The 27,885-nt window shown below is 44.7% G+C and overlaps 2 protein-coding genes across 35 annotated transcripts in view; one reads left to right on the top strand and one right to left on the bottom strand.

Moving 5' to 3' along the window:
• Positions 1–65: 65 nt before the first annotated feature.
• Positions 66–14,982, bottom strand: LTAP1 (lipid transport auxiliary protein 1). 3 transcript variants are annotated; one of them, XM_003941859.4, is made up of 7 exons: positions 14,672–14,973; positions 14,159–14,260; positions 8,261–8,378; positions 7,681–7,734; positions 5,756–5,922; positions 5,618–5,676; positions 66–1,000 (listed from the first exon to the last, which is right to left on the bottom strand). In XM_003941859.4, the coding sequence occupies exons 1-7, from the start codon at positions 14,735–14,737 to the stop codon at positions 805–807; spliced, it is 762 nt and encodes a 253-aa protein (XP_003941908.1). In that variant the 5' UTR covers positions 14,738–14,973; the 3' UTR covers positions 66–804. The 3 variants fall into 3 exon arrangements, with proteins under 3 accessions (XP_003941908.1, XP_010327905.1, XP_010327906.1); XM_010329603.3 differs by having other exon boundaries at positions 14,749–14,971; XM_010329604.3 differs by having other exon boundaries at positions 912–1,000; positions 5,584–5,676; positions 14,672–14,982.
• The window catches only part of UBAP2L (ubiquitin associated protein 2 like), a 58,017-nt gene continuing 44,628 nt past the window's right edge, over positions 14,497–27,885 (top strand). For 17 of the 32 annotated variants that reach the window (XM_074389714.1, XM_074389716.1, XM_010329598.2 and 14 more), the window contains exons 1-4: positions 15,290–15,365; positions 19,645–19,774; positions 22,179–22,256; positions 23,803–23,913. In XM_074389714.1, the coding sequence (XP_074245815.1) occupies positions 19,685–19,774; positions 22,179–22,256; positions 23,803–23,913 (279 nt within the window). In that variant the 5' untranslated portion in view covers positions 15,290–15,365; positions 19,645–19,684. Of the gene's footprint in view, positions 14,575–15,217; positions 15,366–15,483; positions 15,722–19,644; positions 19,775–22,178; positions 22,257–23,802; positions 23,914–27,885 lie in introns of those variants that run through there. The other 15 variants (XM_039459946.2, XM_039459941.2, XM_010329596.2 and 12 more) reach the window with 6 other exon arrangements.

Genomic DNA, 27,885 nt, shown 5'->3' with positions numbered 1-27,885 from the left:
TAAAAATGTACAAATAACATATATGCCTGTTTTATTAAAAGACAACTGTGAAGGACTGATTCATGTTTTATTTTATAATAGTTCATTTTATTAAATAATTTATAAAGTCAGAACAGTGCATTGGCTTGTTAGGGGAAATCATTCCTTCCTTTTGTCTTATAGCCTGGCAGATTATGTCAGGTGCCAGAACATTCCCTTTGATTCAATTTATTTGTGAGTGTGGAATGAAAGTAGATAGATCCTTGCATGTCAGGAAAGCTGCAACACATCTGGTTTAAGTGGAGCACAAGGGTAAGTTGTTCCACATACCACCAACTTCCCCACTTGACCCTCCCACCAGTTCCTGTCTGTCTTTTCCATCAATCAACTCTGAGATGCCCTAAACCCAAACAGTTCCCATTCAACTGTGCACAAAGTTATAGATATGGAAGACATCTCACTCCAACTCTCACCTTTGGAATTAAATAAACCTGGAACAAGGCAGGTGAACTATGGCTGAAACCAAATAAAGATTTTTAAGAGGCTTTGACAGAAACATTAAGAATAACAACACCTGAATGCAAATGCAGAAAAAAGTGCTACTGGGGGAAAATAGTCTTAGCCAATGTTCTAAAAATGCCCATAAGGAAGGGTTAGGGAATTACCCTTTAGGCAGAAGCTCTAAGAACTCTGGATACAACAGGAACTTCAATGGATACAGTCTGGGGCGGCTGAGCCAGATGTTCCGAGGGCAGCCCGGCAAGCAGTCTGTCTTGCACATTGCAACTCACTGGCTTAACCTACGGCAAAGGTCCTTCAGCTCCATCACAGAGTACTCTCCAATGTGTTATAGTTGTCCTTAAAGCTCTTCAATTCAAGGAAGTGCTTGGCACGTTTACTCTTCTGACTGGAGGGGAGGTATGTCACTTGGATGGTTGTTGGAGAGACTTCGGGGGACTGAGTTAGGTCTTTGGCTGCTGACTGGTGTTGTCGCTGAGAGCTCCCAATTCGTGCTTTGACTCTGAAGAGAGAGAGGAGGTCATTGACAGAATCAGGACTAATCAAAGAATTCAGGGGCTTATCCAGGTCATAAATGCAGCAATAGCCACAAATGTTACTTGTGTCTTGTGTCCTATTTTGTAAACTAGTTACTAAAACCCCAACTAGTAGCTGAGAAGTAGCTGAGAGGCTGGGTGTGGTGGCTCATGCCTGTAATCCCAGCTCTTTGGGAGGCCAAGGCAGGTGGATTGCTTGAGGTCAGGAGTTCGAGACCAGCCTAGCCAACATGGTGAAACCGTCTCTACTAAAAGTACAATAATTAGCTGGGTGTGGTGGTGGGTGCCTGTAATCCCAGCTACTCGGGAGGCTGAGGCAGGAGAACTGCTTGAACCCAGTAGGTGGAGGTTGCAGTGAGCTGAGATCATGCTACTGCACTCCAGCGTGGATGACAGAGCGAGGCTCCATCTCAAAGGGCGGTGGGGGAAGAAGTAGCAGAGAGGCTGGGCATGGTCACTTATACCTGTAATCCCAGCACTGTGGAAGGCTGACGTCAGAGATTGCTTGAGTGCAGGAGAGTCTGACACGTCTAGGAAACAAAGAGAGCCTCCATCTCTACAAAAAATTAGCCAGCTGTGGTGGCAAGCACCTGTAGTCCTGGCTCCTCAGGAGGCTGAGGCAGGAGGATTGCTTGAGCCCAGAATTCGAGGCTGCAGTGAGCCATGACTGTGCCACTGCACTCCAGCCTGGGCAAAAGAGTGAGACCCTGTCTCTCTCTCTCTCTCTCTCACACACACACATACACCCTAAAAAAGTAGAAGTCCAGCCTGGGTGACAGAATAGAGGCCCTGTTTGGGTGCCCTGACACACACCCACCCACACCAAAAATAATTAGCATCAGAGAAATGAATTTCCCAGAGTCCTTGCCTCTGGCTCAAGCCTTTTTTTTGAGACAGAGCCTTGCTCTGTCACCCAGGCTGGAGTGCAGTGGCACGACCTGGGCTCAGTGCAACCTCCACCTCCGAGGTTCAAGCTATTCTCCTGCCTCAGCCTCCTGAGTAGCCAGAACTACAGGCATGGACCACCACGCCCGGCTAATTTTTGTATTATTAGCAGCGATGGGGTTTCACCGTATTAGGCAGGCCGGTCTCAAACTCTTGACCTCATGATCCACCCGCCTCAGCCTCTCAAAGTGCTGGGGATTAAAGGTATGAGCTACTGTGCCTGGTACAAGCTTTTTTTTTGAGAGAATATGTATTCCCCATACAGGTTATCACGTTGTTTTGCTGGTTAGGAAACTAAGGGTCCAATAATTAGCTTGCATGAGTTCACAAAACTAGTAAGTGACAGATCTGGGATTCAAATGTAAGTCTGTCAGATTTCAAAGCCTATATATACTCTTCCCTATACCCACTAAGCATTCCTAGAAACTACAAATCAAACATTTCTTTTTGTTTTTGAGATGGAGTCTTGCTCTGTTGCCCAGGCTGGAGTGCAGTGGCGTGATCTTGGCTCACTGCAACCTCTGCCTCCCAGGTTTAAGCAATTCTCCTGCCTCAGCCTCCTGAGTAGCTGGGATTACAGGTGCTCACCACAATGCCCAGCTAATTTTTGTGTTTTTAGTAGAAACAGGTTTTGGCGTGTTGGCCAGGCTGGTCTCGAACTTCTGACCTAAGGTGATCCACCAGCCTTGGCCTCCTAAAGTGCTGGAGTTACAGGTGTAAGCCATCATGCCTGGCCTTCAAAAATAATTTTTTAAAAATTGTGGTAAAATACACGTAATATAAAATTTACCATCGTAAGCATTTTAAAATGTATAGTTCAGTATTTTTTTTTAAAGAAGGAATCTTGCTCTGTCGCCAAGATGGAGTGCAGTGGTGCGATCTTGACTCTCTGCAACCTCTGCCTCCCTGGTTTAAGCAATTCTCCTGCCTCAACCCTCTCGAGTAGCTGGGACTATAGTTGCACACCACCATGCCCAGCTAATTTTTGTATTTTTAGTTGAGACGGGGTTTCACCATGTTGGCCAGGGTGGTCTTGATTGACTGACCTCATGATCCACCCACCTCGGCCTCTCTAAGTGATGGGATTACAGGCATGAGCCACTGTGCACAGCCGCAGTCAGTAGCGTTAAGTATATTTAGTGTTTTGCAACCAACCTCCAGAACACTTTTCATCTTGCAAAACTGAAACTATACCCGCTGAACAATTCCCTATTTTCCCCTCTCCAGCTCCTGCAACTATCATTCTACTTACTGTCTCTTGAGTTTGACTACCTAGGTATCTCATATAACTGGAATCACTCAGTATTTATCTTTCAAAGACAGTGAATTTTTAACAAGCTTCTGCTGACTTTTAGACCAAATGCCCTTTTTCAGCCGCTCTATATGTTCATTTTCATTCGTGCTCTAAGCAATTTTTTTGTTTTTGTTTTTTTTTTTTTGAGATAGTGTCTTACTCTGTTGCCCAAGTTAGAGTGCAGTGGCATGATCTTGGCTCACTGCAACTTCTGCCTCCTAGGTACAAGTGATTCTCGCACCTCAGCTTTTGAGTAGGTGGGACTACAGTCGCATGCCACCACTTCCAGCTAATTTTTATATTTCTAGTAGAGACAGGGTTTTGCCATGTTGCCCAGGTTGGTCTCAAACTCCTGGGCTCAAGTAATCTCTCCACTTCAGCCCCACAAAGTGTTGGGATTAAAAGTATGAGCCACTGTGCCTGGCCTTCTAAGCAGTTTTTACTAGGACCTTTCATCTTTTTATTGAGACAGACTCTTGCTCTATCACCCAGGCTGGAGGACAGTGACATGATCTTGGCTTACTGCAACCTCTGCCTCTCGGGTTCAAGCAATTCTCCTGCCTCAGCCTCTGGAGTTATCTGGGATTACACGTACTTGCCACCATGCCAGCCTAATTTTTGTATTTTTAGTAGAGATGGGGTTTTGCCATGTTGGCCACACTGGTCTCCAACTCCTGGCCTCAAGTGATCTGCCCACCTTGGCCTCCCGAAGTGTGCTGGGCTTACAGGCATGAGCCACTGCTCCAGGCCGTGGACGGTTCATTTTTTCAAACAAGGTAGCTCATTTTTAGGGACAAAGAGAAGAGACATACCCCTTATCTCTTGAGAAAGAGGTAATATTCAACACAATAGAAAACATGTTAATTCTTTTGATGGCTGGTAATAACTTTTTACTTACTTATTATTTTTGAGATGGAGTTTCACTCTTTCGCCCAAGCTGGAGCGCAATGGCGCAATCTCAGCTCACTGCAACCTCTGCCTTCCGGTTTCAAGCGATTGTCCTGCCTCAGCCTCCCAAGTAGCTGGGATTACAGGAACCTGTGACCACGCCCAGCTAATTTTTTTATTTTTAGTAGAGATGGGGTTTCACCATGCTGGTCAGGCTGGTCTTGAACTCCTGACCTCATGATCCGCCCACCTCAGCCTCCCAAAGTGCTGTGATTACTGGCATGAGCCACCGTGCCTGGCCTACTTAGTTTTTTTGAGGTGGAGTCTTACTCTGTTGCCCATGCTGGTATGCAATGGTGTGATCTTGGCTCATTGCAACCTCCACTTCCTGGGTTCAAGCAATTCTCCTGCCTTAGCCTCCTGAGTGGCTGGCATTACAGGCACTTGCCATCAAGCCTGGCTAATTTTATTTTTGTAGAGATGGGGTTTCGCCAAGTTGGTCAGGCTGGTCTGACCTCAGGTGATCCACCCGCCTTGGCCTCCCAAAGTGCTGAGATTATAAGTGTGAGCCACTACGCCCGGCCTAAGATTTTATTCTAGATTGGCTTTCCTTTCTCACCAAGAACTCTGATTTTAACATTTGCATAAAAACATGAGACTATGTTTAGTATGTATTAAAAACATTCCCCAACAGAGGCCATGAATCCTGTCCTGTGACACAAATGCTCAACAGCTGACTCTATTAGCGATGGTCTGTTTCAGACAGAGTCACTAATGCTTTAAGCAGTAGTGAAAATAGATGTTATTTATTATTATTATTTTTTGAGACGGAGTCTTGTTCTCATGGCCAGGCTGAAGTACAATGGCATAATCTTGGCTCCCTGCAACCTTTGCCTCCTGGGTTCAAGCAATTCTCCTGTCTCAGCCTCCTGAGTAGCTGGGATTATAGGCACCTGCCACAATGCCTGACTAATTTTTGTATTTTTAGTAGAGACGAGGTTTCACCATGTTGGCAAGGTTGATCTCGAACTCCTGACCTCATGACCCACCTGTGGCCTCCCATGCTGGGATTACAGGCATGAGCCACCTCACCAGGCCAAAAATAGATGTCATTTAATTCTTAGTTTTATTGGAACAAGACACAAGAGGAGGACACTGAAACTCCAAATAGAAGGAATCCCTGTGTGCTGAAAAACTGTTCCCTTTGCTAGGCTATACCAACTTTGACATTTTACTGGACCAAACAAAAGACAAGGAAAACACACACAAAGTAGAAAGTTCTCTGGTACAGTTGCATCTGCTTTCTAACGTAAGAGACTGATCTAATAGTCTAGAACCTGACAACTCTTATGGTATCATGATTTTGTTAATATTGCTTTATGAAGGTCATTGCACTGTGGGAACAGTCTAACAATACTGTACCAGCTCCCTTTGACATGTTCCCCTCCAAACTCACACGGTGGCCAGCTCACTCAGGGCCTCTTGATAGCGTAGGTACTCGTTCTGGCCAAAGACCTTAGGAAAAAGAAAGGAAGGATAAGGATCTCTCAGGCTGATGCATCCCTTTAGTGCCTGGAAGAAAAAACTGGCTTACCCCTGTCCCATAGCGGGCTGTTTCATAGCCATCCAACAGGGTATCAATGAGGGCTTTGCGTACACCCTTGAAAGGGGTACTAGTGTTTCGAAGATCTAGCAGGTAGGAGCGGAAATTCTTGCCCATTAAGGAACGAGGATGCCGGCCTTCAGAATGAAATGGGATCTCTGTGGAGAAAATAGCACAATGATATCCCTTCTCTCTCTCTCTCTCTCTCTTTTTTTTTTTTTTGAGACAGAGTCTTGCTCTGTTGTCCAGGCTGGAGTGCAGTGGTGCAATCTTGGCTTACTGCAACCTCCACCTCTGGGTTTCAAGAGATTCTCCTGTCTCAGCTTCCCGAGTAGCTGGGATTACAGGCACACGCCACCATGCCTGGCTAACCCTTCCCTCATTCTTTAGTCATTTTTTTTTTTTTTTTGAGATGGAGTCTTGCTCTGTCACACAGGCTAGAGTGCAGTGGCAGTTATCTTGGCTCACTGCAACCTCTTCCTCCTAGCTAGGTTTGAGCAAGTCTCTGGTCTCAGCCTCCCAATTAGCGGAGATTAAAGATGTGCACCATCATGTACTTTAGTAGAGACAAAAATACAAAAGGGTTTCATCTTGTTCGCCAGGTTGGTCTTGAACTCCTGGCCTCATGTGATCTGTCTGCCTCAGACTCCCAAAGTGCTGGAATTAGAGGCATGAACCACTGTACCCACCCCATTCTTTAGTCTTTCTAGTTAATTCCCCAAACTTAGAAATAGGTCTAATGAGGCTGGGCACAGTGGCTCATGCCTGTAATTCCAATGCTTTGGGAGGCTGGGGCCAGCGGATCACCTGAGGTCAGAAGTTTGAGATCAGCCTGGCCAAGGTGGTAAAACCGTCTCTACTAAAAATACAAAAATTAACTAGAGCCGGGTGCGGTGGCTCAAGCCTGTAATCCCAGCACTTTGGGAGGCCGAGGCGGGTGGATCACGAGGTCGAGAGATTGAGACCATCGTGGTCAACATGGTGAAACCCCGTCTCTACTAAAAGTGCAAAAAATTAGCTGGGCATGGTGGCACGTGCCTGTAATCCCAGCTACTCAGGAGGCTGAGGCAGGAGAATTGCCTGAGCCCAGGAGGCGGAGGTTGCGGTGAGCCGATATCACGCCATTGCACTCCAGCCTGGGTAACAAGGGCGAAACTCCGTCTCAAAAAAAAAAAAAAAAAAAAAAAAAAAAATTAACTAGGCATGGTGGCAGGTGCCTGTAATCCCAGCTACTCAGGAGGCTGAGGCAGGAGAATCCCTTGAACCCAAGAGGCAGAGGTTGTGGTCAGCCAAGATTATGGCACTGCACCCCAGCCTGGGTGACAGAGCAAGACTCAATCTCAAAAATAAAAAAGAAATAGTTCTAATGAAATGAGCGAGTTGAGTGAGCGTGAGATTCTTATTTAATGAGACCAAAGATATAAAGCTGTCGGAGTAGTCATTTGGTGGTGGCAATACAGCTATAAGCTAAATCAATGGCACATGATGGTGTCATCATGTTTTACCATCTTGCTTACCCCTCCTAGCTTTAAGATATAAACTGTGTTTAAGACAGGGCATATACGAAAAGTGTTGACAGAATGGAAAAAATTCAAGAACAATCTATCTTGAGCTTAGTGAAAAAGGAGACGTCACCTGTCCTTTGTGGAAAAACAAGCAAATTACCACCATCCACTTCATAAAACTTAAAGTCTCAAGAACTTTAAAAAACAAACTACCCAGACTCTTGGAGAATAATCTGCTTATATCATTTCCTTCAGCAAAAACTCGAATCCAGTACTCTCAAAACTCCAAGAATTCCTACTAACCAGGGATGTGCAGAAATGACAAATTCTACTATATAAAGTGGGTTCATTACTCTGTTCCCTAGGTGAGGTTTCAGGATCCTAGAATGCACCCTGTCAGTTAGCCCTTACCAGAGGCACGAATGGCATCCAGAGCTTTCATCCTATACAGATAGTTGTAGCAACCTGTTGAGGAAAAGACTGGTGTTAGGCATAAACCTAAAAAGATTCCCCAGGCCAGGCATGGTGGCTCACGCCTGTAATCCCAGCACTTTAGGAGGCCAAGGCAGACAGATCACCTGAGGCCAGGAGTTTGAGACCAGCCTGACCAACATGGTGAAACCATGCTGTATCTACCAAAAATACAAAATTAGTTGGGTGTGGTGGCGCATTCCTATAATCCCAGCTACTTGGCAGGCTGAAACAGGAGAATCGCTTGAACCCAGCGGGTGAAGGTTGCAATGAGTCAAGATTGCACCATTGCACTCCAGCCCGGGCAGCAAGAGCAAAACTCCATCTTAAAAAAAAAAAAAAAAAAAAAAAAATTCCCAAATTCCAGCAAGCTAATAAATGGCGTCTGCATCTGGCATATATTCAATTAACAGGAATAACTAAGGCTTTGCCAGCAGCTTTTGACAACTTGGAGAGAAAAGGAATTCTGGACTTGTGGGACTCCTCACTGAAGCATTCCCTCCAAGAGCTTGCCACATACTTTGATTTCCCTGGGTTTCCAGCTGTAGTAGTCTAGCATCATCATCTGCAAGGAGCTGGGGTTCATACTTGATATCCTGAACCCTGGATAGTCGAATATCAATCTCCTCTTTCAAGTCCTGTTCACATAAAGAAAAGAATACACAATCGTTTACTCTTCACTCTGCTTTCTACCATTCTGAAAATGGGGCAGAGTTAATGAACAACTAAGACAACAGAAATAGAGAAGTTGTATGTAGTTAATAAAACGACCAGATTAAGAGGTAAGAATTTAGGAAAGAATGTGATTGGGTTCTCCAATAACATCTCTAAGCTAGAACTTTTAACACGCTAGAATTCTTTCAAGCTCTATAGCATCAACATTATTTCCATTTTATTTTATTTTTTTTGAGACAGTCTTGTTCTGTCACCCAGGTTGAAGTGCAGTGGCACGATCTTGGCTCACTGCAACCTCCACCTCCCAAGTTCAAGCTATCCTCCTGCCTCAGCCTCCTGAATAGCTGGGATCACAGGCACGTACCACCACACCTGGCTAATTTTTGTATTTTTAGTAGAAACAGTGTTTCACCATATTGGCCAGGCTGGTCTCAAACTCCTGACTTCAACTGATCCGCGTGCCTCAGATTCCCAAAGGGCTGGAATTACAGGTGTGAGCCACTGTGCTCAGCCTCTCTTGCCTCAGCCTTCTGAGCAGCTGGGATTACAGGTGTGTACCTGGGTAGAGGCTACTTTACAGAGAAAAACAAAACAAAACAAAACACATATCTAACTTTTAAAATAGGCAAGTCAAATCCATGGAATAAAAATTTAAAAGATACTAAAGGTACCACCTCTCAGTTACCCAGCAGCAACTACTATTTTCAGTTTGATATCAATCTCTCTTACCTAAGATGGTTACCTAAAAGCCCCAGGAAATAAATTTTTTATTGTAACTTTTGAGCAATTTCCATTGCGAAACATTACACAGAATAATATATAATTTTAAATAATTATAAAAATCATAAGAATGAACACCTATAACCAATATCCAGTTTATGCAATGAAACATTACCACAAACTTTGAAGTCTTTGTGCCCATCCCTAATTGAATGCACCCCACCCCAAACCTTAACTTGTCAATAGTCCTCATACACTTCTTCATCGTTTTATCAAGTCACCCTAAAAAAGATGCCTTGCTTTGCCTGGTTTTGAACTTGATATAAATGGAGAAATAAGAATTCTTCTGCAACTTGTTTAAAAAAAAAATTTTTTTTGAGACAAGGTCACACTGTCACCCAGGCTGGAGTGCAATGGCTCACTGTAACCTCCGTCTCCCAAGCTCAAGTGATCCTCCTGCCTCAGCCTCCCAAGTAGCTGGAACTATAGGTGTGGGCCACCACGCCTGGCTAATTTTATTTTTAGTAGAGACAGTGTTTCACCATATTGGCCAGGCTGGTCTCAAACTCCTGACCTCAAATGATCTGCCTGCCTCGGATTCCCAAAGTGCTAGGATTACAGGCGTGAGCCACCATACCTGGCCTTAAATTTTTTTTGAGACGGAGTCTCACTCTGTCACCCATGCTGGAGTGCAATGGTGCGATCTCTGCTCACTGCAATCTCTACTTCCCAGGCTCAAGTGATTCTCCTGCCCTCAGCCTCCCAAGTATCTGGGATTACAGGAACATGTCACCAGGCCCAGCTAATTTTTTTGTAATTTTAGTAGAGACGAGGTTTCACCATGTTGGCCAGGCTGGTCTCCAACTCCCGACTTCAGGTGATCCACCTGCCTTGGCCTCCCAAAGTGCTGGGTTTACAGGCGTGAGCCACTGTGCCCGGCAAAATTTTTTAAATACGCTTCTGAGGTTTAATTTACATATAATAAGATGTATTCATTTTAAGGATATAAACTGAGTTTGACAAATGAACATACCTCCTTTACCATCATGTCAATCAAAATAAAGAGTATTTTCATTACCTGCAAATTGCCCCCCTCCCAGCCCAGGCAACATGATATACTCTTTTTTTTTTTTTTTTTGAGACGGAGTTTCGCTCTTGTTACCCAGGCTGGAGTGCAATGGCACGATCTCAGCTCACTGAAACCTCCGCCTCCTGGGTTCAGGCAATTCTCCTGCCTCAGCCTCCTGCGTAGCTGGGATTACAGGCACGCACCACCATGCCCAGCTAATTTTCTGTATTTTTAGTAGAGACGGGGTTTCACCATGTTGATCAGGATGGTCTCGATCTCTTGACCTCGTGATCCACCCGCCTCAGCCTCGCAAAGTGCTGGGATTATAGGCGTGAGCCACCGCGCCCGGCCAATATACTCTTTTACAGTTATGCCTGTTCTAGAACTTCCTTTAAATGGGGTGGAAGCATACAGTACATATTCTTTTGTGAATGGCATTTTGGCTTTTTTCACTCAGAATTTTTTTTTTTTGGTGAGATGGAGTCTTACTCATCTCCCAGGCTGGAGTAAAGTGGTATGATCTCGGCTCATTGCAACATCTGCCACTGGGTTCAAGGCATTCTCCTGCCTCAGCATCCTGAGTAGTTGGGATTACAGGTGTGCACCACCACGCTGGGCTAATTTTTTTCTTGTATTTTTAGTAGAGACGGAGTTTCACCATGTTGACTGGTCTGGTCTTGAACTACTGACCTCATGTGATCTGCCCACCCCAGCCTCCCAAAGTGCTGGGATTACAGGTGTGAGGCACCATGCCTACTCAGCATGTTTCTGAGATTCATTCATGTTTGCAATTTTTTTCTTTCAAAAGTATCTTGAGGATTTGTCTTCATATATTTATCTTCAATTTATTTTCATTCCTTACACTATTCCAGAATATGAATATACCACTATCTATTTGTTAGAGACAAGGTTTTGCTCTTGCCCATGCTGGAGTGCATCAGTGCAATCCTAGCTCACTGCGGTAACTCCTGGGCTCATATAATACTCTGGCCTCAGCCTCCCAAAGTGCTAGGACTACCAGTGTGAGCCACACTCAGTCCATATAATCATTTTTTTTTTTTTTTTTTTTTTTTGAGACAGAGTTTTGCTTTTGTTACCCAGGCTGGAGTGCAATGGCACGATCTCGGCTCACCGCAACCTCCGCCTCCTGGGTTCAGGCAATTCTCCTGCCTCAGCCTCCTGAGTAGTTGGGATTACAGGCACGCACCACCATGCCCAGCTAATTTTTTGTGTTTTTAGTAGAGACAGGGTTTCACCATGTTGACCAGGATGGTCTCGATCTCTTGACCTCGTGATTCACCCGCCTCAGCCTCCCAAAGTGCTGGGATTACAGGCTTGAGCCACCGCGCCCGGCCATATAATCATTTTTAAAGTGGACATCTGAATTAAGTTTCCTCTTCAAACATCATAAATAATGCCACTATGAATAATCTTGTACATGTTTCCTGGTACAGATAAGCAAAAATTAATTTCTCTATGGTAGGAGAGGAACTGCTGGACCATGGATTAGGTACATGTGCAATCTTACAAAACGATGCTGTTATTTTCCAAAGTGGTTTTACTAATTTATACTTTCACTGGCAATGATTGAGAATCTTTAGAAAACTTTTTTTTTTTGAGACAGAGTCTCGCTCCATCTTCAGGCACCAGGCTGGAGTGCCGTGGCGCAATCTCAGCTCACTGCAACCTCTGCCTCCTGGTTTCAAGCAGTTCTCCTGCCTCAGCCTCCCAAGTAGCTGGGACTACAGGCGCGTGCCACCATGCCCAGCTAATTTTTGTATTTTTAGCAGAGATAGGGTTTCACCATGTTGGCGACGATGGTCTCGATCTCTTGACCTAGTGATCCGCCTGCCTTGGCCTCCCAAAGTGCCGGGATTACAGGCATGAGCAACTGTGCCCAGCCAGAAAAAACATTTTTTTTTTTTTTTTTTGAGACGGAGTTTTGCTCTTGTTACCCAGGCTGGAGTGCAATGGCGCAATCTCGGCTCACTGCAACCTCCGACTCCTGGGTTCAAGCAATTCTCCTGCCTCAGCCTCCTGAGTAGCTGGGATTACAGGCACGTGCCACCATGCCCAGCTAATTTTTTGTATTTTTAGTAGAGACAGCATTTCGCCATGTTGACCAGGATGGTCTTGACCTCTCGACCTTGTGATCCACCCGCCTCGGCCTCCCAAAGTGCTGGGATTACAGGCGTGAGCCACTGCACCCGGCCTCAGAAAACTTTTTTAAAGTAAAAGGAACATTGCTCTCAACTAGACTAAGGAACCCCTAAATACCCAAAGTTTTGATTGGTTCATGATGTGCAAGAAACTAACCATATGTCTCTCATAAGGCAGGCAGGAGGACTGTTACGGTTTCAGGCCAGGACATCCTCCTAGAGTACGTCAGCAAATAACAAAGAGGAGAGGGTTAATAGCACTGGTTAATGAAAGTACAGTGCTCTAGGAATTGAGGGAGTCATGAGCTCTAGCTCTACAACTAAGCTGTTTATCATTCAACAAGAAATTACTGTGTACCTACTATGTGTTGGTCCTAGCTTTACAGTCGTGAACAAAACTGGCATGATGCCTGCATTCTTGAAGCTTAAGGTCTAGCAAAAGAGAGGCATGTTTTAAACAAATGCACAAACATAAAAAAAATATGGTGAATGCTATGAAGAAGAAATCAGAGTACCATGTGAAAAGAGAGAGAGGGAACCTACTTTAAAATAGGTAATAAACATTCCTTTTTTGGAAGTAACATTTAAGCTAAGATCAAAAGAATGAACAAGCCAGCCAAGTGAAGACCATTCCAGGTCACAGGAACAAGAGTGGAAAATTCAGCCAGTGGAGCTGGGTCCCAGTGATCTGGGGAGAGCCATGCAAAAGGAGGTTGGTAAGGGAAGCAGGTGTCTTTTACTGAGAAGTGAAAGACTAAAGAAACAGAATGAGTGTGGCAGTAGGGTATCAAGAGTTCTGGTTCACATATGTTGGGTTTGAGATGTCTATTCGAAATCGAAGTGGAGGCCGGGCGCGGTGGCTCAAGCCTGTAATCCCAGCACTTTGGGAGGCCGAGGCGGGTGGATCACGAGGTCAGGAGATCGAGACCATCCTAGTCAACATGGTGAAACCCCATCTCTACAAAAAATACAAAAAATTAGCTGGGCATGGTGGCGCGTGCCTGTAATCCCAGCTACTCAGGAGGCTGAGGCAGGAGAATTGCTTGAACCCAGGAGGCGGAGGTTGCGGTGAGCCGAGATCGCGCCATTGCACTCCAGCCTGGGTAACAAGAGCGAAACTCCGTCTCAAAAAAAAAAAAAAAAAAGAAATTGAAGTGGAAATGTCAAGTAGTCAGTTGGCTATGTATGCATGGAACTCAGGAAAGAGTTCTGGGATACAGAAAATTTCATCTGTAGGTAAAGCCAAGGAAAGGAAGACGATCACCTAATGAGAATATATAGAAAAAGATAAAAGACCACTGGGGTTATTCGCTTTCCTCTATGTCTTCTGGTAAACTGCTTCCTTTTCTTGGACTTATTGGTAACATGAATGGTGGAATTAGATGATTTGTGGGACTCTTGTAAGTCTAAAGTCATGTAAAGGTAACTCTTCTCATTGCTCTCCGGTTAACCTTAAAGATGATCTCAACCCCATCCTAAAACAAAATAAAACAAAAAACACTGGGTAGTTTAAGATGAACTGGGAAATATTTTACTACAAAGAGTTGGGAACTTTGATCCAAGCCTTCATTCTGCAGATACAAAAACAGAAGTTCCTGAGTGAGCCAAATGTTTGCCACAGCAGTAAGCAGGTAAGCCAAGTCCCAAAGTGCACAGTGCCTGCTCAACTAAGTACAAGGACAAGCGCACGCAAAGAAACATGAGAATTAAAGTCATCACTAAAGGCAGAGAAAATCTCATTCTTGTCCCTAAAAGATCCGGAGAAGTATGTTTAATTTGTGCCCTAAGGACCTACCTTGGGGGCATTGTGTCCCACAGGGACATGAGGTCCCCTTCGAGATTTCATTGCAAAGCGCATGATTTGCCTCTTCACAAAAATAAATAGCAGTACAAACACCTGTCCAAAAAGACATAAAAATCCTTTAATAAGAAGACCTTTTTTTTTTTTTTTTTTAAAAAAAAAAAAAGCATGCCATCATTCCAAACCCCCAGATTCCAGCTATCAGGAATGCTTTAGGGTAAAACTTGGGGCAAAGTAAGGTCGTTATGATGGGGGTGGATCTAATAAGCCGGATGCAGGGAGGCGCGGGGTCTGTGCTCTAGCGTTAGAGCGAGGGTTCCAGGCCAACAACGAGGGGCGGCTTGGTCCAAGTCGGCGACTTAAACTCCCACCTACTCTGGGAATAGGAGTCAAAGCCCAGAAAGGCGCAGGTGAGTGGGAGGAAAATGAAAACGGGGAACAGCTCAAGAGGAGGGTCTCTACTGGGTAAGATGCAACAGCAGAAATGGGGTGGGGGAATCTCCTCACCAGGCTCCCGTAGGCCATCACCAGCACGACATTCACCCCGGATAGCCAGTTACTGCCGGACGCCATGGCCTCCCTACCTCGCGCAGATCGGGTTTACCCCGCTGTCCTGGCTGTTCAGCCCAGGCTCCGCCGCAGCGACGGCGCCTGGGTTCCCTGGAGCTCCTCGGCCATTTCCTTACGAGGGAATACCAAGCCAGACTCGGCCTGAAAACATGGCGGACGGGCAGGGGGGCTGGGAAAGGAGAATGACGCCTTCCAGCTTCCCCCCGACACGTGACTGAGGCAGGCAATAGCACCCGGGAGCGTCGAGCGCTGAGACACGGAACTACGACAAGAAGAGGAAGCGTCGGCCATCTGTGCGTCACGGGGTGGAGGCGGGGCCGCCGTGAAGGAGGCGGGGCGGATTCGCGGAGCCGGAAAGAGGTGTCTCGTGGCGAGGCGGCACGCGCACGTTTGCGTGCGCGCCCCTTTTAGCGTCACGCGCCGGGGGACGCAGGAAGGCAAGTGGGCGGGGGAAGGCGCGAGAGCGAGCGCGAGAGGGAAAAGGAGGGAGGGGGTGGGGAAGAGGGAATCTTATGTCACGTGACAGGGGCGGCGCGGCCCGGGGTGTCAGTGTGGAGGAGACTGAGGTAAAGTTGGGAGCGCAGCGGCGTTGGCGGCAGCAGCGGCGGCGGCGGCAGCGCGGCGGGGCCGGGTATTGTCCGCGGCCCCTTTAAATCCGCGATCCCCCTTTTACCCTCCCTCTTTTCTCCCCTGCCCCCGCCGTATCCCCCTCCCTCGGTAGGCCCCCCCGCACCGTGTGTTCCCCCACTGGACACCCCCCTCCTAGTCATGCGAGCCCTGGCGCCCCCCCGTTGAGTCGGCCGCCGGAGGTTTTGTTTATGGTTGGGTTCGCGGCCTACTGGGCCGCGCCAGAGCCGGGGCCTCGATTTGGGAGCGTGGCCGGGGCGGGGCTTGGAGCAGCCGTAGGAGGGGGGGGCCATGCGGCTAGAGCCTGAGAGGGGAGAGCGAGAAAGAGCGCGAGCGAGCGAGGCCTGGGCCTGGCCGGAGGTAGGGCCCTCTCTTTACCCCGGCCGGTGCCTGCGGAGGAGAGGGCCTCCTCCCTTTCCACCCGCTGCGGGCCTCCTCTGATCCGGATCCGGCCTGGTTTGGGGGTGGCTGGGGGGAGGGCGGGCGATGGGGTGGAGCTGCCCCAGACTCCCCCATGTGGCCCTCGGTTTGGTGTGCGAAGGATGAATGTGTTCCAACTGGGAGGGAGGGAGGAGATTGGCCCCGTGGGCTCTCGATGTGGCGCTGAGGGGGCCGAGCCTCCCATCCTCCACGCGTGGGCTTGCGTCCCCTCTCTGTCTCCAGGCTCTTTGTCAGCTCTTCTTATTACCTTCCGTTCTTTCTCACCAACCCAGTTCTTGAAATATGTTTTTGCTGCTGTCTTTAGTTGACTGTTTGTACTGTAGTTTGGGGTACCCCAAACAATTATGATGTTATTTGGGAGCTGGACATGGAGGCCCCCATAGGGTGTATTACGCTTTTAGGGACGTCACTAGAGCACTGGGTTATTTGTTCACGCTTCTCATAATGGGACAGGAATGCCCAATTTCTTCAAACCCTTCACCTTGTGGACAGCCCTTAAATTGCTTTGCAAACTGATGTCACAGACTGGAGACTGCTCCTTTCCACCATTCTTGAAATGTAGCCACCTCTGGTGTAGGATGTTGTGGAAAGAAAAACACCACAGTAACAGGCGTTTTTGTTGTTATTGTTAACGTTTTTGCCTTTGACTCTCTCTGATTATTACATGGAGAAATCCTTTTTTTGTCTTCTCTCCGGTCCTACCTTCCTCCGCCCCATATCCTGTTTGGGGGATACCCGATGTGACTTGCTGGGAGATGATGGGCATTACTAGTAACCAGCATTACTAGAGAATTAAAATATTTTGTCTGTGTATCAGTTGATAAAACTGCTTTGAGATCTGGGACCATTGTCCTTAAAGATTGGACTATCCCAATGATTATAGAGAAAGCATTTAAAACTGCTTTGAGATCTGACACCATTGTCCTTAAAGATTAGACTGTCCCAATGATTGTTTCCTTTGTGAATGGGAAGTATTGCTGGCACGTAAATTAGTGATGAAAGGCCTAAAAATGTCCTGTGTTTTTTTGATCTTTAAAGCTCCTCCTTGCTATGTCCTAACTGGGAAGTACTCTTACTAACTAGATTTCAAGGTGGTAGAGAAGGGGATGCAGGGTCCATTTCAACAAAGCATCTACAGAAATTAGTTGCTCTGTTAGAGGTAGCAAGTTTTACCAAACCCAGTCCAGCTTCAGTTTCTGAATTGTTTCTAAAATTAGATTGTAAACTCCCTGAGGGCAGCTACCAAGTCATACTGCTTTTGTATTTTTCTGAAGTATTGGACACATAGTAGATACTCAATAAATATTTAGTTTTTTCAGTGAAATTTCTCTGGCTATTTTTTTAAGTAGCTGGTTTTCAAAAAAGAGTTAAGGGCACTCCTGTGTTGAAACCTGTGTTTACTCTTGCACTATTTCCTTGGTCTCCAATACTTCTCACCATACTTTCTTAGATCTTCTTATTTTCTAAGAAAGAGTAAGTAACAAGATTCTTAACCTCCAGTGTGATAATTCTGGGTATGGCTCTGCTTGCTACTAATTTTGTGCCTTCAAGTGATCCATTCCAGATCACTAACTTTTGACTTGTTGCTCAGTGTTGTTACTAATAGGTGGTAAAATTTTCTTAGTCACATTTCGAAACACTTGTAAGAAGGAAATGTTACCAGCAAGAGTGATTAGGAGGATTTTTTTTTCCGTTCTGGTTAATTCTATCTTTCAAGATGACTTTTTAGTATGTTTACATCTGACTGGTACAGTGTATGCAGTCATATATAGCTAGTCATGCAGTTTATACCTGCAATGTAGCTTAATCCGAGAAATTGTTATCGCATGTGGAGTAGGAAACAGTCAATATTTGTAAGTTACAGTAGTGGGATGGAAATGACTATGCTGTATTAGAAACCATCTTAGAGCCAATTTGAAAACAAAAATAGTTTTCCTCTAGAGTTGATAAATATACACATATATGTGTATATATTGTCTTGTTGATTTGGATTCAGGGGTACTTGGTAAAACAACTTGTTTTTTTCTTCTGAAGTTGAAACTTGACGATAATGCTAACCTGGGAAAATGGGCTACTGTCTAGCAAGTAATGCTGGGCCTTTGTATGCCCATATATGTAGAGGGAAAAGATAATGGGTTAGAAATTACCTGAGGAAGCTGCCTTAAATCTTTCTCCTTTGCAACTTATTGACACAACTTGGTGAAGAATTTATTCACAGAAAAAGTCTACTTTCTCTGTGACATCTAAGAAAGTCAGATGAAATTCACTTCCCTAATAGTTAATCCTTGCATATTTCTTTAGAAGTCCTTCCTCCCACTCAAATCCAGCAATTTCTCTGGGCAGTCTAGAATTATGCTGTATAAGGTTTCATTAACAAGAAAAATTAAATATGGAGCAGAAAAGTATAAACGTCCTCTTTGGAAGGGAATAAATGCAGAGTAACCTATTATTTTGAGCACTCTATCATATGATGAGTGTTTTCTTTTTCACTAAATGCAGCAGCTGAGATTGTATTATAAAACAAAGTATAAAGTAAGGGAACTTGAATTCAGTAGAATCTTTCTTGTTAGAAGTCTTATAACAAAAACTATATTCTGGTTTGGGGAAGGTCCTGTGTGTTCTGTGTCTCTTTAAAGACTCAACTAAGTCTTCTTGCCTGCATTAATGTCTTAAGTTTAAAATGATTTCCTAGAAGCCCTTTCTTCCAAATAAAACTTTGTACTAGATGCTTTTGGTTTGAGACAAATGTGAGATTCCCTGTATATTAAGGTGAGTGGTGGAGGGTAATTACCATTCTGGTTTCTTGAAAATGTGGACTAGGAGACCAAGAGAAGCACCTGTAAAAGCAGTGTGTTGGAATTATTATCCAGAGAACTGATAACTCTGGACAAAGTCATTGGGGCTAATACCCTGTTGAAAGTTGTGGTTTTAAAAAACAAAAAAACCGACAAACACAATACAAACCCGTAGCATACTGAGAGATGAAACTTGAGGGAGAAAGAAGTGTCTAGACTTGAACTTGTCCTTTCCCAAGCAATGGAGGTCACATGCAACTTACATAAAAAGGGTTGTAAGGCAGGTAAGGCTGTTTTCTTAGGTGATTGAATACAGTGCTTAAAATTATTTCTCTGGAGTGTAGACTTATCTCCTTCCTGGAAGGCTTTTGTTTCTAGACTTTACTGATTATCTTTCTTCTGTCAAAGGTACTTTATATACTTGCACCTATATAAAAGACTTTTGATTATAAGCTAAATGTAAGGTCTGCTTATAAGGGACTAGTAATCAAACTGTGCTGTAACTTCTTTAAAAAAATCTATCACATGTGCTTTTTTTTTTTTTTTTTTTTGAGATGGAGTTTCGCTCTTGTTACCCAGGCTGGAGTGCAATGGCGCGATCTCCGCTCACCGTAACCTCCGCCTCCTGGGTTCAGGCAATTCTCCTGCCTCAGCCTCCTGAGTAGCTGGGATTACAGGCACGTGCCACAATGCCCAGCTAATTTTTTGTATTTTTAGTAGAGACAGGGTTTCACCATGTTGACCAGGATGGTCTTGATCTCTCGACCTCGTGATCCACCTGCCTCGGCCTCCCAAAGTGCTGGGATTACAGGCTTGAGCCACCGCGCCCGGCCTCCACATGTGCTTTATACATTTCTTGTTACATAAAAATGGATTAACAGCCATAGCTCCTTAAGGAATTTATCAAGCTAATTATGTTGTAAGAATAAGTGAATCTTGGTTTGTTCCTTTGAAGAAGTGAAAGTGTTTGGTGGTGAAGGTGCTGATGAAAGAGTTAAAAACATTTTGCCTGTATTTAATACCTAATTTTCTTTTTAAATCTTTCAGTATTCTACCTTGTAAATACTGTTATTTGTATATACTGTAAATGATGACGTCGGTGGGCACTAACCGAGCCCGGGGAAACTGGGAACAACCTCAAAACCAAAACCAGACACAGCACAAGCAGCGGCCACAGGTAAATAACCCAAGGCATATGGATTGGTGGATAGCATTGCTGGCTGATACTGGTTTTCATGCAGTACAGCATTATTCTGTGCTTTGAATTGTTGATTTAGGTTTCTTATTTTTGTTTTCTAGTCCTTGGCTTTTTTTTTTTTTTTCACTTAGGTCCTGATAACTTTCATGACATGCTGTAAGGCAAAATGTTTACTTTTTTTTGGTTTGATAACGCATTATGAGGCTTAGCACTATGGGTCCTGTGCTTTATATCTTTTTTTCTTTCTTTTTTTTTTTTTTTTTTTTTTTTTTTTTGACAGGATCTCCTTTTGCCTTGATCAGAGTACAGTGGCACAGTCACCATTCATTTGTAGCCTCAACCTCTGGGTCTCAAGTAATCCTCCTGCCTTAGCCTCCTGAGTAGCTGGGACTACCAGTGCATACTACCATGCCAGGCTAATTTTAACATTTTTGTAGAGGTAGGAGTCTTGCTATATACATTGCCCAAGCTGGTCTTGAACTCCTGGGATTATAGATGTGAGCCACTGTGCTTGGCTCTATAACTCTTTTGTTTTTTTCTTCGTTTTTAGACGGAGTTTCACTCTGTCTCCAGGCTAGAGTGCAGTGGCACGATCTTGGCTCATTGTACCCTCCACCTCCCGGGTTCAAGTCATTCTCCTGCCTCAGCGTCCTGAGTCGCTGGGATTACAGGCACCTACTACCACGCCCGGCTAATTTTTGCATTTTTAGTAGAGAGGGTTTCACCATGTTGGCCAGGGTAGTCTTGATTTCTTGACCTTGTGATTCTGCCCACCTTGGCCTGCCAAAGTGTTGGGATTACAGGCATGGGCCACCATGTCTGGCCCCGTCTCTATAACTCTTAAGATAGCATTTCTCTTCTCTCATCTGGGCCATTTTAGCAATACCTTTCTATTTCTTAGGTCTCCACCATGATATCTTTTTGTTGGTTGTTTGAGATGGAGTCTTGCTCTGTCGTCCAGGCTTGCATGCAATGGTGCGACCTTGGCTCACTGCACTCTCAGCCTCCTGAGTTCAAGCAGTTCTCCTGCCTCAGCTTCCTGAGTAGCTCGTATTACAGATGCATGCCACCGTGCCCAGCTAATTTTTGTATTTTTAATAGAGATGGGGTTTCACCATGTTGGCCAGTCTGGTCTCAAACTCCTGCCCTCAGGTGATTCACCTGCTTCGGCCTCCCAAAGTGCTGGGATTACAGGCATGAGCCTCTGTGCCTGGCCTCACCTTGATATCTCTCTAGACAACCTTTCCCATTCCAGGTTTTATCCTTTGCTCCTCTTTTCCCTGACTTGTCTTTTATTTTCCTCTCTTGTCCCATTGAGGCCTTACCTGTTTGTTCCTTTCTCATGAGAAGCTGGCTACTTCACTATGTTTCTTCAAAATTAAATGAGACACCATACAGCATTGCTCAGTTTTAAGTCTTAAGGAGTAAATTAACCTCTTGGATATTAACTTTGATGTAGATATGTTCTGTTTCTCATACCGGGTTGCTCTTGGTTGGTATGTAATGTGAATGAATTACTTATATTTGACTATGGTCAGCTAAATTGAATATGTAAGATTAGAACTTTTCTCTTATGCATTTTTCTTTCACCTCTGTTTTCAAGTGAGTTTCTAGTAGAATTATAATACTTAATTGGGGCAGTAAAATTCCTAGTATTTCAACACACACTGGATATGCAGAAGATACGTTGAGTCTATTGTCAGACTTATAGTATTCTCAGCCCTAGGAATAAGAGGATGGTATTGGTTGTTACAGAAATAGGAACAGAGTTTACACATGGCTTTGTGACTATATTAATGTGAATTAAGGAGATGTTTTCGAGTTGTTCTGTGATTCTAAGATGAAAGTCCCTTTAACTGTGAACATTGGTAAATGAGCTCCCTGCCCTCTCTGTAACAGTTTCACTCAGTTTCTTGTCATTTTACTGATTTAAGCCTTTTTTTTTTTTTTTTGAGGAAGAATCTTGCTCTGTCTAGGTCCTAGGAGGGAGTGGTGTGATCTCTGTTCACTGTAACTTCCTCCTCCTGGGTTCAAGCAATTCTCCTGCCTCAGCCTCCCGAATGGCTGGACCTACAGGCATGTGCCACCATACTCAGCTAATTTTTGTATTTTTAGTAGAAACTGGGTTTCGCCATGTTTGCCAGGCTGGTCTTAAACTACTGACCTCAGGTGATCTGTGTGCCTCAGGCTCCTAAAGTGCTGGAATTATAGGTGTGAGCCACCTCGCCTGTCCCTGATTTAAGCATCTTAAATGGTGTTTTATTAGTTGCTCATTTGTAACAAGGTAAAGAAAATTGGGGCAGTGGAGATTGGCGAAGTAGGTTCCTGTTCTCTAAACTGTTGCCTCAACATTATGCTTTCTTGATCTCATCTCAATTCCTAGGCCACTGCAGAGCAAATTCGACTTGCACAGATGATTTCGGACCATAATGATGCTGACTTTGAGGAAAAGGTGAAACAAGTGAGTGTATCACTAATTTACTGTATGCTCTGGGAAAAGATACAGGATTAAGGCATAATCAAATATCATAGATGGATGCCAGGATACTTTCTATTACAGTTACTGAAATAATTTTGGGGCCGGGCGCGGTGGCTCAAGCCTCTAATCCCAGCATTTTGGGAGGCTGAGGCGGGTGGATCACAAGGTCGAGAGATCGAGACCATCCTGGTCAACATGGTGAAACCCGTCTCTACTAAAAATACAAAAAATTAGCTGGGCATGGTGGTTCGTGCTTGTAATCCCAGCTACTCAGGAGGCTGAGGCAGGAGAATTGCCTGAACCCAGGAGGCGGAGGTTGCGGTGAGCCGAGATCGCGCCGTTGCACTCCAGCCTGGGTAACAAGAGCGAAACTACGTCTCAAAAAAAAAAAAAAAAAAAAAAATTTTGGTCTGAAATACAATAGGTCAAGACAATAAATAAGTACTTTCATTCTTTAATTTATTGCAGCCCCCTTTTTTTTTTGAGACGAAATCTCACTCTGTCACCCAGGCTGGTGTGCAGTGGCATGATATTGGCTCACTGCAGCCCCTGCCTCCTGAGTTCAAGCAGTTCTCCTGCCTCAGCCTCCCAAGTAGCTGGCATTTCAGGCGCAAACCACCGTGCCTGGCTAATTTTTAGTATTTTTAGTAGAGACGGGGTTTCACCATGTTGGTTCCGCTGGTGTCAAACTCCCTACTTCAGGTGATCTGCTTGCCTCGGCCTCCCAAAGTGCTGGGATTACAGGTGTGAGCCACTGCACCCAGTTTATTGTAGCCCTTTGGATAGATAACCTTGTTTGGAAATTGTATCTTAATTTTAACGTGTTGCCTATTGCTGATAATCATTTTATAGAAACTGAGCTGTTGTGGATATAGGAAATGTGGAAATTCGTGGTAGGCTAAGCCTGTGTGTTTCAGAGTTTGATTCTGTATTTGATGCTTAATTGCTTTGTAAATACTTTTGACCTCATCCTTGAACCACAGATGTTAATACTTGGCTTTTGGAAATAGTATACCAAAATTCTACATGTTTTCCTTTTTGAGGGTGGGGTTCTGATAAAAACCGGAAAACCTGCTAGTCAAATTCTGCATCCTTTTTCTTTGTTTATTATTTCTTTTTGAGATGGAGTCTTGCTCTGTGGCCCAGGCTGGAGTGCAGTGCTGTGATCTTGGCTCACTGCAACTTATGCCTCCTGTGTTTAAGTGCTTCTCCTGCTTCAGCCTCCCGAGTTGCTGGGATTACAGGCACCTGACACCACGCCCGGCTAATTTTGTATTTTTAGTAGAGGCAGGGTTTCACCATGTTGGTCAGGCTGGTCTCAAACTCCTGACCTCAGGTCATCCACCCACCTCGGCCTCCCAAAGTGCTGGGATTACAGGCGTGAGCCACTGTGCCTGGACCTCATCTTTTGCTTTTTAAACCTGTTTTTTTCAAACTCAGCTGCTACTGTTTTCCTTCCTCTAGTTCCCTTTCATTGGGAATGTGAGCATAAGCTTGTTCATGATGGTTGCTGTTTTTTCTCTTTTAGTTGATTGATATTACGGGCAAGAACCAGGATGAATGTGTAATTGCTTTGCACGACTGCAATGGAGATGTCAACAGAGCCATCAATGTTCTTCTGGAAGGAAACCCAGACACGGTAGAGTGCTTATAGTGTTCTAGGACATGGGTCCTCAGTTGAGAGGCTAGTAATGTTCTAAAAGTAGCAAGTGGCAACACAGCTTAAAGCAGAGCACCATTTCCTCGAAGTAAAGTTGGGAACTTTTTTGGTGATTGTTCACCACAGGTTGCAAATACTTAAAATTTGTGTGTACTACATCCTTTTTATGAGGATAATGGTCATAGGAGAAAACAAGTGAAATCAGGCTCTGCTAATTGGCCTGGAATAAATTACTTATTCCAGGCTAGTGACTATTTTCAGGATTTGGGGTTAGGCTGAATTAGAGGTACGATTTGATAGCCTTGGTTATCAAATCAATGGAAGATTTCCGCTTGTCTTTTTTATTGCTGTTGAACAAAGTCACTATAATTGATTGTTTTTTTCTTTTTATTTTATTTATTTTATATATTTGATTCGGAATTCAGGACATTCCCTTCAATATCAGCTTTGCACTGCATAATACTATATCATTGCCTGAACTTGTTTCTCTTGAGGTAGTAGAGGAAAAAGCTTTGTAGGCTGCTGAACATCCCTGTAGATGATAGGGATATCTTGGAAGATCTCTTGTTCTGGAATTTAGACAAGTTTCTTTCACTTCTCCCTACTTCATGAGAATTCTGTTTTTGTGCTTGTCTTACGTTTGTACTCAATTGTAATCCTCTGACTGCGTTACTAACCTTTGGAATACTCCTGCAATGCTTAATAGAGAAAATTTTTTTTTTGGAGAGAGTTTTGCTCTTGTTGCCCAGGCTGAAGTGTAATGATGTGATCTCAGCTCACTGCAACCTCTGCCTCCCGGGTTCAAGCAATTCTCCTGTCTCATCCACCTGAGTAGCTGGGATTACAAGTACATGCCGCCATGCCTGGCTAATTTTTTGTATTTTTAGTAGATACGAGATTTCATTGTATTGGTCAGGCTTGTCTTGAACTCCTGGCCTCAGGTGATTCTCCAACCTCCACCTCTCAAAAGTGCTGGGATTACAGGTGTGAGCCACTGTGCCCGGCTGAGAAATTTTTTTTTTTTTAATGAGCAGTGTATTATTATTATTATTTTGAAACAGGATCTGGCTCTGTGGCCCTGGCTGGAGTGTAGTGACATACTGCAACCACCTTGTCCTGGGCTTAGGTGGTCCTCCCACTTCAGCCTATGGAGTAGCTGGGCCCACAGGCACACGCCACCACGCACAGCTGATTTTCCTATATTTAGTAGAGCCAGGGTTTCTCCATGTTGCTCAGGCTGGTCTCAAACTCCTGGGCTCAAGCAAACTGCCTGCCTTGTCCTCCCAAGTGCTGGGATTATGGGCATGGGCCACTGTGCCTGGCCCAGTATATTATTTTGAAATCATTTTCATTTATTGGGTCTTCTAAGGCTCTTTGGTTGGAATGGATATCAAAATTCATCCTTAGAGATAACTTTTTTTTTGAGTTAGAGTCTTGCTGTTCCCCACACTGGAGTGCAGTGGTACAATCTTGGCTCACTGCAACCTCCACCTCCCGGAGTCTTGCTCTGTTGCCCAGGTTAGAGTGCAATGGCATAATCTTGGCTCGCTGCAACCTCCCCCTCCCAGGTTCGGGCGATCCCCATGCATTGGCCTCCTGAGTAGCTGGGATTTATAGGTGTCTACCGGGACACCCGGCTAATTTTTTTTTTTTTTGAGATGGAGCCTCGCTCTGTAGCCCAGGCTGGAGTATAGTGGTGCAATTTTGGCTCACTGCAACCTCTGCATCCTGGATTCAAGTGATTCTCCTGCCTCAGCCTCCTGAGTAACTGGGATTATAGGTGCACACCACCATGCCCAGCTAAGTTTTGTATTTTTAGTAGAGACAGGGTTTCACCTTGTTGGCCAGGCTGGTCTCGAACTCCTGACCTTGTGATGTGCCAGCCTCAGTCTCGTAAAGTGCTGGGATTACAGGCGTAAGCCATTGCACCTGGCCTCATCTGTCTAATTTTTGTATTTTTAGTAGGGATGGGGGTTTCACCACGGTGGCCAGGGTGGTCTGGAACTCCTGATCTCAAGTGATCCACCTGCCTGTGCCTCCCAAAGTGCTGGGATTACAGGTGTGAGCAACTGTGCCCAGTCAGAGATAACAACTTGTTTTTCTTTTGAGGCAGAGTCTTGCTGAGTCGCCCAGGCCAGAGTACAGTGGCACCATCTCGGCTCACTGCAACCTCCGCCTCCTGGGTTCAAGCAATTCTCATGCTTCAGCTTCCCAAGTAGCTGAAACTACAGGCGCAAACCACCATGCCTGGCTAATTTTTTGTATTTTAGTGGAGATGGTGTTTCACTGCGTTGCCCAGGGTGGTCTCAAACTCCTGAGCTTAGGCAGTCCACCTGCCTCAACCTCCTAAAGTGTTAGGATTACAGACATGAGCCATGAAGCTCAGCCTGAGATATAACAACTTCCTGATACTACAGAGTCACTCTAGTTAAATACAGGAGCTTTTTCAATTTCTTTGAGATAATGGGAAATAATAATGGAAAACTTTTAAAAATAATTGAATTTAAATTGGTGGATGTTTTTTCTTCAAAAGTGTAGTCCTGGATTAAATTTTACCCTCTTGACCTTATTTGAATATTTACTGTCTGGCCAGTCAAGATACAATGCTTTTGATTTGTTTTAGGTTTACTCTAGAACAGGTGTCCCCAAACTTTTTACACAGCCAGTTCACTGTCCCTCAGACCATTGGAGGGCCGCCACATACTGTGCTCCTCTCACTGACCACCAATGAAAGAGGTGCCCCTTCCTGAACTGCGACGGGTGGGCTGGATAAATGGCCTCAGGGGAACACCTGCTCTAGAATAATTGTCTCCAGATTTTAAGGGGGCATGAGGTGGGGCTATTTATGTTTTTTTAGAAGTCTTAATTTTTTTTTGCATATCACATTTTATCTTGCCTTCCAACATCTTCTGTTTAGTGCTATAAGGCAGATGTTATACAGTATCAAAAAAGGAAACAAGCTGGAGAGTATGGGTTTATGCTACAAATAAACCAGCTACTAGTGAAACCAGTGGGAAGCAAAGTCAGCTACCAGGGATGTTGGTTGTATTTGGGTGGGTGAGATCATTTCAGAAAACTGAGGGTGCCTTTGGGAAGATACTAGTGATTCTTTTTCCTTATAGACCCATCTCATGCCAGCAGCAGATGTGCATACAGAGGAGGGAGAAAGGTTACAGGTTCTTGAAACTTGGCAGGTTTTGAGACACTAGCATAAACTCTAAAAGCTGTTTTAAGTCTAGCTTGAGGTTGTTCCTGGTATATGTTTAGCTACAAGATTGTTCTAACTTAGGGTGAGCTGAAAATGACCCACCAACTGTAATGTATAATAGGGTTGGGAGAGTAAGCAGCAACAAACTACCCAAGTCCTAGGTAGGTACTTAAATCTTTTAAAAACAATTGAATTAAGAGATGAGGTCTTCCTCTGTCAGCCAGGCTGCAGTGTAGTAGTGTGGTCACTGCAGCCATGGATTTCTGGGCTCAACCAGTCCTCCCAACGCAACATCCTTAGCCGGGACAGCAGATGTACGCCATTACACTCAGCTTTTTTTTTTTTTTTTTTCTGATTTGGAGTCTCGCTCTGTCACCCAGGCTGGAGTGCAGTGGCGCAATCTTAGCTCACTGCAACCTCTGCCTCCCGAGTTCAGGCAATTCTCCTGCCTCGGCCTCCCAAGTAGCTGTGGCTGTAGGTCCCAAAACCACGCTTGGCTAATGTTTGTATTTTTAGTAGAGATGGATTTCACCGTATTGGCCAGGCTGATCTCGAACTCCTGACCTTGTGATCTGCCTGCCTCAGCCTCCCAAAGTGCACCGCACCCAGCCTATTTTTTATTTTTATTTTTTAATTATTTTCATATTTTGAGATGGAGTTTTGCTCTTATAGCCCAGGCCAGAGTGCAGTGGCATGATTTTGGCTCACTGCAACCTCCGCCTCCTGGGTTCAAGCATTTCTCC

This window comes from Saimiri boliviensis, chromosome 19, assembly GCF_048565385.1.
Source record: "Saimiri boliviensis isolate mSaiBol1 chromosome 19, mSaiBol1.pri, whole genome shotgun sequence".
Classification (NCBI taxonomy): Eukaryota; Metazoa; Chordata; class Mammalia; order Primates; family Cebidae; genus Saimiri; species Saimiri boliviensis.
Note: the sequence above shows the minus strand (reverse complement) of the source record. Positions and strands in the feature narration are given on the sequence as shown.